This window comes from Rousettus aegyptiacus, unplaced genomic scaffold, assembly GCF_014176215.1.
Source record: "Rousettus aegyptiacus isolate mRouAeg1 unplaced genomic scaffold, mRouAeg1.p scaffold_m13_p_19, whole genome shotgun sequence".
NCBI classification, from domain to species: domain Eukaryota; kingdom Metazoa; phylum Chordata; class Mammalia; order Chiroptera; family Pteropodidae; genus Rousettus; species Rousettus aegyptiacus.
In genome coordinates, this window is record NW_023416294.1 from 2042674 (window position 1) to 2054957 (window position 12284).

The window sequence follows — 12284 nt, forward strand, 5'->3', positions numbered from 1 at the left end:
ATATTAGGCTAGTGTTTCAAGGAGTTAGAGTATATTGGAAAGGGATGATGAGGCCAAACTATAAGAATAGGAACACATAGTATAATTGACTACTTTTCTATCACAAGTGGTAAAATAAGATGGCTAAACTGCCTGTTATTGTCCAGAAGCCTACACCTCAAAATATTCTAGAGTACAACAAAAAGCAAATGGTTCTTAATAACTGAAATTGGCACAGTAACTGAAAATCAGCCGTTACTGGTCCTATTTCCTTTCAACCGTTTAGGCAATATTTTGTTTTCTCATAAATGTTTTTGAAGGGAATTACAGAGATACTTCATTTTATTATGTTTTCTACATACTGCATTTTTACAAATTGAAAGAAAATCTATATGTGCCATATTCCAATGATTTGCTCACTTGGTGTCTCATTGTCATATTTTGGTAATTCTCATTATATATCAAAACTTTCATTATTATTAGATTTTAATACTGAAGTGTGATCAATGATCTTTGATAATACCATTCTCAGTGTTCTGTGGTGATGCAAACCCCTCCCTTATAGGCAGCTAACTGAATCCATACAGTTGCCTGTGCTTGGACTGCTCCACCCATCAGCTGTTCCCCACCCGTCTTGTCTCCTTCTGCTCAAGCCTCACTGTTCCCTGACACCCAGCAATTCTGACGTCAGGCCAGTTAATAACCTCACAGTGGCTTCTAAGGGTTCAAGTGAAAAGAAGAGTCACGTGCCTCTTCCTTCAGATCAAAAGCTGGAAATCATTAAGCTTAGAGAGGAAGGCATATCCGAAGCCAAGACAGACCAAAAGCCAGGCCTCCTTCAACAAGGTTAGCCAAGCTGTGATTGCAAAGAAGAGTTCTTGAAGGAAATTAAAAGTGCTACTTCAGTGAATGCAGGGATGACAAGAAAGCAAAACATTCTTACTGCTGCAATAGGGAAAGCCTTAGTGGTCTGAATGATCAGGCCAGCCAGAACAGTCCTTTAAGCCAGAGCCTAATCAAGAGCAAGGTTAACTCCCCTAGCTCTGTGAAGGCTGAGAGAGGTGAAGAAGCTGCAGAGAGCATCTGAAGCCAGCAGAACGCAGGTCATGCAAAGAAGCCATCTGCAACATCAAAGTCCAAGGTGAAGGAGCAAGGGCTGACATAGATGCTGTGGCAAGTTGTCCAGAGGATCGAGCTAATGAAGGAGGCTACACTAAGTAACTGGTTTTCAGTGCACACAAAAGAGCCTGTGTTGGAGAGGGTGCCATCTAGGACATCCACAGCTAGAGAAGAGAAGTCGCTGCCTAGCTTCAAAGTTTCCAAGGACAGGCTGACCCTCTCATTAAGGCCAAATGCAGACGATGGCTTTCGGCTCATCCAGTGCTCATTTGCCATTCTGAATATCTTAGGGCCTTTAGATTTACGCTAAAGCTACTCTGCCTGTGCTCTCTAAGTGGAACAACAAAGCCTGGATGACAGCACATGTTTATAACATGCTTTTCTGAATGTCGGGAGTCCACTGTTGAGATCTACTGCTGAAAAAAAGATTCCTTTCAAAGTGGTACTACTCACTGACAAGACACCCGGTCACCCAAGAGCCCTGGTGGCAACAGACAATGAGATTAATGTTCTTTTCGTGACTGCTAACACAGCTTCCTTTCAGCATCTCAAGGATCGAGGTGTAATAATGACTTCTAGTCTACTGTTTAAGAAAGTATGTTTTGTAAAGCTACAGCTGCCATGAACATTGTTCCCTCTGGAGGACCTGGGCAAAGTAAGTGGGAACTTTCTAGGAAAACTTCCTCATTCGAGGTGCCTTTAAGAATATTCCTGATTCATGGGAAGCGGTCAAAACCAACAATTGCAGGAGTGGGGAAGAAGCCGACTCCAGCCTTCACAGGTAACTTTGAGGGGTTCAAGACTCAAAGGAGGAAGCCACTGCAAATGTGGTGGAAACAGCAAGAAATCTAGAATCAGGTCTGGATCCTGGAGCTGTGACTGAATTGCTGCCACCTCACGATACACTTTAATGGATCAGCAGTTACTTCTTATACATGAGCAAAGAAAAACTTGCTCTAGATGGAATCTACTCCTCGTGAAGATGCTGTGAGGATTATTGAAATGATTGACTCCAATTCTGAAAGAAGTTCTACCGTGGGAAAATGCTGTCAAACAGCATTGCATGCTTCAGAGAAATCATTTGTGAAAGGAAACTCAACTGATCTGGCACACTTCATTGTTGTCTTATAAAACATCATCACAGGCACCCCAACCTTCAGTCACTACTATCCTGATCAGTCAGAGGCCATCAACATCAAGGCAAGACCATCCATAGCCGAAGGCTTAGGTGATGGTCAGAATTTTTGACCCAGAAGTATGTATATATGTATGTTTGTATGTATGTATGTATGTATGTATGTATGTATGTGTTTGTGTATTTAATGGTGACATTTGGTAACCAAATACAGTTAGTTTCAGGTGTACAATAGTATTTTTTAATTAAGCAACTTTTTTAAAGACATTTTTTAAGACAGTACACTTAATAGACTATAATACAGTGATTTTAAACATAACTTTTATGTGAATTGGAAATAAAATGATTTGTGTGACCATTATATTGTTATACTGTACAGTGGTGGTCTGCAATATCTCCTAGGTATGACTGGACATAATTTTTATAACATGAGTAAAAATGGGGAGAGTTGGTAAAAATTAGGCTTGTTGGTAAAAAATTTGAACTTATTTTTGATGCAATATAAAGGAGAACCTTTGTGACTATATGTAATTGAGTTAAATCCTAATTTTGTTATGTGATATCTTTTATCATTTTTATTTGTAGGCAAGGCAACTGTTGGTTGACCTCACTGATTGCAAGGACCTTGTCAGCCTACAATCCCATTTTATTATTTATTTATTTATTTATTTAGTCTGCAGCACCTGGTCTTCCCAGGTGGTCTCCCATCCAAGTACTAACCAGGCCCGACACTGCTTAGCCTCTGAGATCTGACAGGATTGGCTTGTTCAACAGGGTAGCATGGCAGTAGACTATTATTTGATTTCTTAAGATGTATAGGTTATGAATTACACATATTCCATAGTTTTTGTAGCTGTGTTAATTACAGTGGATTATCAAAAAATTCCTTTCTTGAGAGTCAGTATTTGTTGCAGTTAATGTATTTATGTTAACACAGGATTTTAAACTCGGGGTTCTCTAATCATTGAACTAAAACAGAGTAAGTCAGAAGAGGTGTTTAAGAGAAAGTAATTAAACATAGACTTTAATCTATATAACAAGGTAGTTTAGTTACTACTTTCAATAGAATAATGAAAATATGTATGTGCAAAATAGTTGGGATTTTAGGGTGTTACTATGTACTGTTAGAATTTGTCAGCTATCTCTAAATGTTCTTCGTCTTTAAATAAATCAAAATTTAAAGATATGTTGTCGAATTTAGAGAAATTTAATTACTGCAAACATACAAAACTGTATTTATTTAAATTACTTTTAAGCATTATGATTTTTGTGCTCTTAAAGCCTGGAGGTATATAGCCTATGAAAATAAGTCACATGAAATATTGTTTTGAAATTTCCGTTTTGAAAACAGCCATTGACAGAGGGCTGTTTTTCTGAAAATTAAAGTATTTTTTTGCAAGTAAAAGTCAACAGGAAAGCGATATTAGAATTTGGTTTATACAGCTTAGTGCATGTTAAAATTGAGGTCATTTTAACTATAAGTTTTGTTAGGGTAGTGCCGAAGCAGCTCCCATTAAAGCCCCACTATGATGTAAGTGGTGTGGGGATGAAAGGTTTAGACTTTTAGGTTAAGTTGTTGCGGTTTTTCTCGATTCGCTCTTGTGTACTGATAAACTGATGTTGCATATAGTTGTTATAAAAAGTACACTGGATTTCATTTAAGATCGCTGTAAGTCACGCGAATCCAAGAATGGAGGCGTCAGTCACTGGTGAGGTCTGAAGATATTTACCTTTTTTTCATTTTGGGGATGGTAAAGAAAGGGGGTATAATAGAAAAAGTATAGGGTTCCGGGGTAATAATTTCAGAGGTGAGAGAAACGAGGAGTATTCAGATACCGGAGGTGCAGGGCAATGTTGTATTTATCGATAAATAAATACATAAATAATATCGCCAGGTGGTGATAGATATCTGTAACTAAAATAGCTTGTGCTGCGGAGAAAGTAATGGTTTATGTGTCGTAGGCCAGGATAATCTTTCTGTTGTAGTGCTTTGAAACAGGTCATTTAATTGGTCATGTAGGCTACCTGAGTTGGGGTAGCCCTAGGAAAGAGTTTGGAGCTCCTGGAGACTGTCTTTACGTAGACAAATGAGTGCACCGTGTGGGGTGGAGTTTCGGGTACGTGTGTGGAGGCCAGGAAGTTTAGTGGAACCACAGCTGCGACGACTGAAAAAAAATCACGTGAGACAAGCCGTCACGTCAATTGGCGGCGCCGAGTGGTCGGGAGGGGGTAGGCGTCAGAGCGACTTGGGGTTCGGCCCGTGACACAATTACAACTTTGTACTGGTGAAGTTTGTGATTGTAAGACATGCTCCTACTATTGTAAGGTTCAGCTTTTCCTGGTCTCCACGTCTATTCAACAATGTAATCTGACAGCCGAGGTGAGCAACTCCTGCATCTGCAGCTTTCGCCGCGCCTTGGGATTGTTGTCGCCACCGGCGGCAGTGAAAGAACTATAGTCGGTAAAGTTTGTGTTGCAAGTACCGTACGGCGAGGGCCTTTTCTGATCTGTGGAGTTGGGGTTGCTTGGTTTTGGCGTTGGACTTTTAAATTTGTTGCGTTTCCATGGAAGCCTGTGGAGTGTCGCTCACTCCCTCCACCGCTGCTTTCGGTGATGAGAAAAAGAAAATGGCGGCGGGAAAAGCTAGAGGCGAGACCAAGCAGGGACCTTTAAGCCTGACAGCGGAAGAGAGGGAGGCACTGGACGGACTAGACAGGTAAGGACCACCACGAACTGCTTAACCTGGCTCTGGAGTACCGGGCACCACTCTCGAGGGTGGTCTACTACACTTTACCTCACGGGCACCATGAGTATTATCTTGGAAAGCGGCCGCTTCCGTCAGGCACTTATGCTTATGAAGGCACTATAAGTGGCTTTCCTACAGCATTAACTAGCCTCCTGTATCTCTTTCCGTAGCCGTCTCTTTGGTTTCGTTAAGCTTCAAGAAGATGGCGCTAGGACGAAGACCTTATTGGGCAAGGTAAGGGAACCGCGGGCCAACACTCTTTTCTTTGCCAGCGCCCTTTTAGCTTCGGGTACTGAAGCACCCAAGTCTAATTCTCGCTTATTGTGGTCCTAAAGAAAAAAACAGTGTTTAGCTCTTCCCCCACTCTGGATACCCTTGTTGACTATTTTCCTAGATTGTCTTGAAGGCTTACCGACCCAACGGTTATTTTCGCACATTTTCGTTACATCTCTTTTAATTTTACACTCAAAAGAAACTGACTATCTGGTATTCTCAAAAGTCCCAATTTTACGCCCCTCCGATGTTTGTTTTGCGGATCGTATGTCGTATGTTATTTTAACTATGCCTACTTATATCCCAGATCTCAGAACAATTAACTTTACCTAGTGACATCCTTGAAGAGTTTGAATTCGGTATTTCACTAATGTACTGATACGTATGTGCTGGTCCTGAACTGATTTATTCATGTCTTTTCCCGTACTCTTACAGAAATTTTGCCTTCATTACTATTTCGTAATTCTACGTATCTGTTCCTTCTATCCTTATTTACTGTGTCACACGCCACAGACGAGGCCCTTTTCATTACTGTAAAAACTTGTTGGCGCTGTCATTTAGTTAATGGCTGCCCTTATCCGCCAAGATGGCGGGGAAATAGTGGGAGGAGAAATGAAGGCGGAGGTTTACAGAAGACATCACATAAAAACAGTGAAATAGTACAAACGAGTAACCTTTCTCCTCGGCTGGTATACTTTGTTGTCGTTGAATAAAGATTGACCACTGTTACCTCCAAGTATAAATCTTGTGTCGTTCCCAAGTTTCACACCAGCATTCATAAATCTGCGATGTGTTTATCACCCAGTAAAACAATTAGTTACTCATGAACACTGTTATACAAAGGCCATTGCACTCTGCCTCTTTTTTTTCTCCACAGAGAAAAATATTGTCAAAATAATATATACGTTCAGTACCATGAAACTTTATCTGTATGAAATAAATGTCGCTTGCATTAGCTGATTCTTACTTGAATTCAGTTGCAATAATTTCTGCATCATTTATAACACAGTTGACGCTATTGTATTTTTTATTTTTAAGAGTTTTTGCCTAGAATTCTTATTTTCAGTGTGTATTCGCATAATCATAAATTTATTGGTAATCTCACTTTTCTAATTTTGAGTGATTATTAATAATTTTCTGTAAATTATAATTTTTAAAACGTTATTGATATTTTTTACTATTTAAAAAATTAATGCCACTGTAACAATTTTTTTCTGTTAATCTGCTCTATTTGATAAAACATGAATTACCCTTTCATTGTGTAGATTATCATTACTCCATTAAAAATATCACTTCAAGAAGAAATGCTAACTTGCTCTCATATGCTTTAAGAAATGATTGTTGTCTTCATTTTTAGAAAAGACTTCAGTAAGTATATTGCTTTTAAAGTTCCTGCAACAATACATTAAACATTTTTTTTCAGCTTAAAAGAATGCTGTTCTACATTGTGACTTTGCCATTTAACTTGGAGTTGGTGAAGTTGCTTGTACTGTACTAATGGTAATTTGGAAAAGAATGGGCACATCTATGACTTTTCTTACGATAATTAAGAAATAAAAGTAATGTGTTTGATATTTTTGTAGATAATGTCTCGAAACTTTTTGAGAACTTTAAGTATCCAGGTGAGAAGTTAAGGTAAATACCAGTTAGAAATTAACTCTTCAGATACTGTGCAATGGGGTTTACATTTTAAGTAACTGATTTATATTTTTTAGTTATTGTGAAGGTTCACATATCTTTTTCCATTTTAAATATAACGTTTTACATCAGGGGTTTGCACTATCGTATTTGGAAGAATTCATAAAATACTGGGTAATATTTTGTTAAACTACTATGAATGTTTTGAGTGAAATGGAAAAAACATTAAATTAACTTCACTTAACTTTGACAGATTATGAATTCCTACCTGCTTAGGTCAACCTAACATGAAAGTAACAAGAGCTATAAAATATTCTGAGGTATACACTCACAAAATCATGAATCCCTTTTTCTCCTCTCCACCCCAGCTTCATTAAATTAAAGTTGGCATAAAATAAAATGGCACATATTTAACATGATAACTTGATAAGTTTTGACGTATTTCTATATCCACGAACTATTACCAAGATAATGCACAGAATCATTTCCAAGTTTCCTCCTGCTCCCTTTCAAAGTCCCTTCTTAACTGTTCTTCCTAATTCTTCCACACCACTACTGTTTATCTGTCTTAGTGGTCATGTAAACCGTAGATTATATTTCTAGATTTTTATATAAATGGAATCATTAGGATGTACCCTTTTTGTCTGGCTTCTTTCACTTAGCAGAATTTTACATTTTTCCATGTTGTCGTGTGCACGTTAATAGTTTGTTCCTTTTGAATACTGAGTAAGATTCTGTTTTCTCATTCTGGAATGCTTCTTTGTGAGTCTGAATATAATGAGTTAATCATTTTCAAGGAAAGCTTGAAATTGTCTGTCCTCAAGTCCTGTGTTTAAATAATATTTCTATCTCCTTTTTTTTTTTTTTTTTTTTTTTTTTTTTTTTTTTTTTTTAGGCAAGGCAACCTTTGGTTGACCTCACAGATTACAAGGACCTTGTCAGTTTACAATTCCTTATTTCATTTTATTTTTTTATTTTTTACTTCTACAGCACCTGGTCTTCCTAGGTCATCTCCCTGCCAAGTACTAACCAGTCCCGACCCTGCTTAGCTTCCAAGATCAGACCGGATTGGGTGTTCAGTTTAGCATGGCTGTAGACTGAATAATACCTCTTCCCTCAACTTTCCTAAACTTTGTGGGTGCTTTCTTCCAAAGGCAATTCCTCTTATTCTCTAATTTAAAAAAATGTTTTAAATGTAAATGTTGTTATATGCCATTAGAATAGTAATGCAGTCTTAAAATTCTGTAATGTAAGAATTTTTATGAGATTGCTGTGTGCTTTATAGGTCGAGTATTTTAGATTAAAAATAAATTAGTAAAGTATATTGTTTTTAGTAATATTTAAAAATAAGCTATAAACAAGTGATGGTACCTTAATCAGAGTTTTGAATTATCACGTGATCTCAAAAGGATTGTAGTTAAACTAGAATAAATAAACATTCTTATGGTAATGTAAACCAGAAGAAATAAACATTTATTCTTATGGTAACATAGGATTTACCTTATATTTATAGTGTAGTTTAAGTAATTAGCCAAATCTTTGTCCAAAAATCAACAACAAATTTATTGCAATTTCGAAATTGTTTTGGGTTAATTTTTTTGTGTGTTATGTTAGGATAAAGAATAGTAGAGTTGAAATAGAATTAGGATCTTAGTGTTAATAGCATTCCTTTAATATAATACTAGAAACCTCTAGCATTAAGGAACTATAATGTAATCTCTCTAAAGGAACTATTGCTAAAACATGCATTGCTGTTGTTTATTTAGAAGCATCTTTATCACTTTTTAGTTTTTTTTTTTTTCAATTCGTAGTTTGATCTAGTTAATCTTACTGATTATTTTTTTTTTGTAATTCTTTTAATCAGTAGAAAGATTAGTAAAAAAGTCCTGTTTACTCTTCAGCAATGTGTATGCTTTATGTCCTGGAGATAGTTAGAAGAGTTGTGTAAAAATTGAAAAATAAGTGTTTAAAAATTTGGGGGTAATGGAAATATTTTAAAATATATTAAAGCATGCATTTTTCTAAATTTGATTTGCTTGCATGGAGGAAGCCGTTTCATAAGTGATTATGTTGTAATATTTGAATGATGGTATTTAAGGTAATCTTACATTTTTTTTTCTGTTTGTTGATAAACGTTTATTTCTAGTTAACAAGGTTGTTTTGAGTTAAAGTGACCATAGATACAATGTCATGTTTTGTTATTTATACCTTTAGCTTTCAATTTGTACATTTAGCTTTCAATATGTACATTTAAAAGGTATTTTTTTTTGTTAGGAAATTTGTTTTCTAAACAATAGTGGTTTTATTGTTTTCATTTTACTGGACAGAGTCTTGGGTAGGCACTGAAGAGGAATGTTTCTATAAATTTTGGTGCAATACTGATCATAAAGATGCAATAGATTGCAGGAAATGTTTTTATATCTGAAAACAATTTATAACTCAGGATATAAACAGGGATTTTTAAATTTTGGCTTAATTTTAAAAAATTAAATAGCCATGTAATCAAATAAAATGAACTTTGGGCTCCTTATTTCATGTACTGAGTAAAATTGTTTTGCCTGATGTGAATTTTTGTGACTTACGTGAAAACATAGATTTTTGTGCCTCAATTTAAACCAAAATGAAATTTTAGTGCTTTGCCAGCTATAGAATTAGATATTTTCTCAGATATAGATGTTAGGATTTTTCATTTTGCACTTTATTTTTATATTGTGATATTTTGAGTTCCTTGCAAATGATATTAAATGAACAATACTATTATTTTTGAAACGTATCCAGAGAGCTAATTTGTGTTAATACTGAAAAGATTGAGTTGACAAATTAAGGCCTGTATATACATATTTGTAGACTGTTAATGGAGTTTATTTAATGACTTGCATATTTTATGAACTTGTTTTGAAGCTTCAAATGATTGGCTTATAAATTGAGGCCATAAATCAGAACAATAAAAACTTAAGTGTGGTAAATCTTTTATGCAGGCAAAACAGAGATAAAATATGTATGTATGCCTCCTGTGAGTGAGGAAAGATAATTTTCCTCTACCCTTCTAGGTTCTCGGCTGATCTTTTGTAATAAAAGACAAATTAACATGTGAAAAGGAGTTTTATGATGGGGGTTATCTTCTGCATACCTGAAAGATACCCAGAGAATTTGAATAACTCTCCCAAATGGCCCAAGCCATTACCTTAAGTACCATCTACCTCTTTAGAGGAAGAAAGGTATCAAGAATGAGGCTGTAAGATTATTATACAGATTTAATTTTGGAGCCCTCTCCATTGATAAGTTTCTTAGGATTTAGAGGCATCCTCATCTTCATGGTAAGGAGAAAATATGCTCTAACAATTGGAGTTTTCCCTTACTAGTGCGAAAAGACACAAAAAGACAATTGCTACTCCATTTTCAGAGGTTCTCTTGTGTTTACTTACAGGCCTTTCAAAAATAACCAGTTCAGAATAATCTTATGCCAAAGAAGTACATTTTGGGGTGGTATAGTTACCTACCTATTTATATATTAGCATGTAGTTCTCTAAGTGATGTAGGACAAGGACAAGGATCTGGGAATATAAATCTAGGTAGAAAGTGTGAAGTACTTTAAAAGTTTACCATAAAGATTAGATTAACAAATTAAAGTTTGAGTGCTTTTTCAATAATGGATAGAGATTGATTTTTTGGTTAATTTGCTGTATGTTCTGTTTCTGGTCTCATTTCATAGTAATATTTATACTATTTTTTTTTCTTAAGATCTTTTCATGAGTATTGATTACCATTTTAAGACAGTCTCTGTTCAAGACTTTCTCTGACAGACTTGGAAGGACTCAAGAATATTTAACAGGTCATCTTGGAGGAAATACTCTTATGATGAGAAGAGAAGACATTTTAAATTTATCACTTTATATATTCTTGTGCTTGTTTCATATAACTTTACTTTTTTTTTTTTTTTGACATGGGCATATATTAGTTTTTAAATTACAAATACTGGGTACACCAGAGTACCAGTTTTCAGTTCTTTTGAGTATATAACTTAGCAGTGGATTTATTGAGTGTTATGTTCATTCTGAGAAAATAACTGTTTTTGGTAGTTTTTCACATATCAGTTTGATCTGGTTGGTTCAAATTTTTTATGTCCTTAACTAATTTTTGCTGATAGTGATACTGGTTGATGCTCTTCTTCCCTATCCTTTCTTGCTGCTCCTAGTAACGTCTAATGCTTTCTTTGTCTCCGAATTTGTGAGTTTGGACATTTCATAGTCATTTGTATCTGGTTTCTTCTACTTAGCATAAGGTTTTCAAGGTTTATCCATGTGTGGCAGGTATCGTGGCAATTGAAAAATAAGTTAGGAGTTTTGTTACCAAAAAAGGTTTACTTAGGAAAAATAAAGGATTGCAATCCAGTGCATTCATGCATGGCAAGCCAGGTGCACACACTGAAATGTTTGCAAAGATGAAGATATACGTACAGATGAGAGAAAAAGGAATTTAAGGGGAGAAAACGTTTACAACCATTTGGCTTTATGTAAGCCCGAAGTTCTTCCTGTAGGATGTGAGAACTCCTACCATAAGTCCTAACTCCTCCAGCAGATCCTTTCAACAGATCATGTTTGTTTAAAGTATCATAGTTTTTATCTTATTCCTATTGATGGCTGGATTATATTCCATTATATGGATATAACTGCATTCTGTAGTCATTTATGTGTTGATGGGCATTGGATTTTTTTCATTTTTGTGCATATTTTGAATAGTGCTTTTTTTTTGTTTTGTCCTGCCAGTAGGACACTGAGTATTTCTTGTTTTGGTGGATCTATCAGTTCCAAAAACTTTTGAATATGTCATTACACTGCTTATTGACCACCATTGTTAGTAACAATTTTCTCCTTCTAAGTATGCTAAGTCATTTTCTTTTGTTCACTTCAGTTTTTGTTAACAGTTTGTGTATAGATATGCCTAAGTGTATTTCTCTTTAATCTATCTGGTTTTTCTTGAGCGTCCTGGATCTGTAACTTAATTTTTTATTAATTAGAGTTGGAATGTTTACCACAGTAATTTCAAATATTTCCTGCTCCTTTGCCTCTCTGCTGGGACTCCTATTATACTTAGTTGTAATGCTTAACATTATCACAAGCTTTTTTTGGATTAGACATTTCTCTTGGTATATCTTAAAGTTGATTTATTCTTTTGCTCTTTCCCATCTTTTAATGAGCATGTCAACTTCATGTTTTCATTACAGTTGTACAATTTGGCTCTAATATTTTTATTTACTTTCTCATGGTTTTTATTTTGTGTTTAGATTTGTTTATTAATTTGAGCATGTTGTTTATATTTTTAAATATAATTTTCTTTAATTTTTGGAATATATTTGCATTAGTGTTACTAAAGTAGAGGGGTTTCATTTTGCTG

The 12284-nt window shown here is 35.4% G+C and overlaps 1 protein-coding gene across 7 annotated transcripts in view; it reads left to right on the top strand.

Annotated features, from left to right (window-relative positions):
* The first annotated feature begins 3027 nt into the window (after nt 1-3027).
* LOC107502042 (lysine-specific demethylase 6A) overlaps nt 3028-12284 on the top strand; it is a 185351-nt gene continuing 176094 nt past the window's right edge. For 4 of the 7 annotated variants that reach the window (XM_036235677.1, XM_036235685.1, XM_036235680.1 and 1 more), the window contains exons 1-2: nt 3029-4949; nt 5150-5213. In XM_036235677.1, coding sequence (XP_036091570.1) covers nt 4798-4949; nt 5150-5213 — 216 coding nt within the window. In that variant the 5' untranslated portion in view covers nt 3029-4797. Of the gene's footprint in view, nt 4950-5149; nt 5214-12284 lie in introns of all 7 variants that reach the window. The other 3 variants (XM_036235679.1, XM_036235681.1, XM_036235678.1) reach the window with 2 other exon arrangements.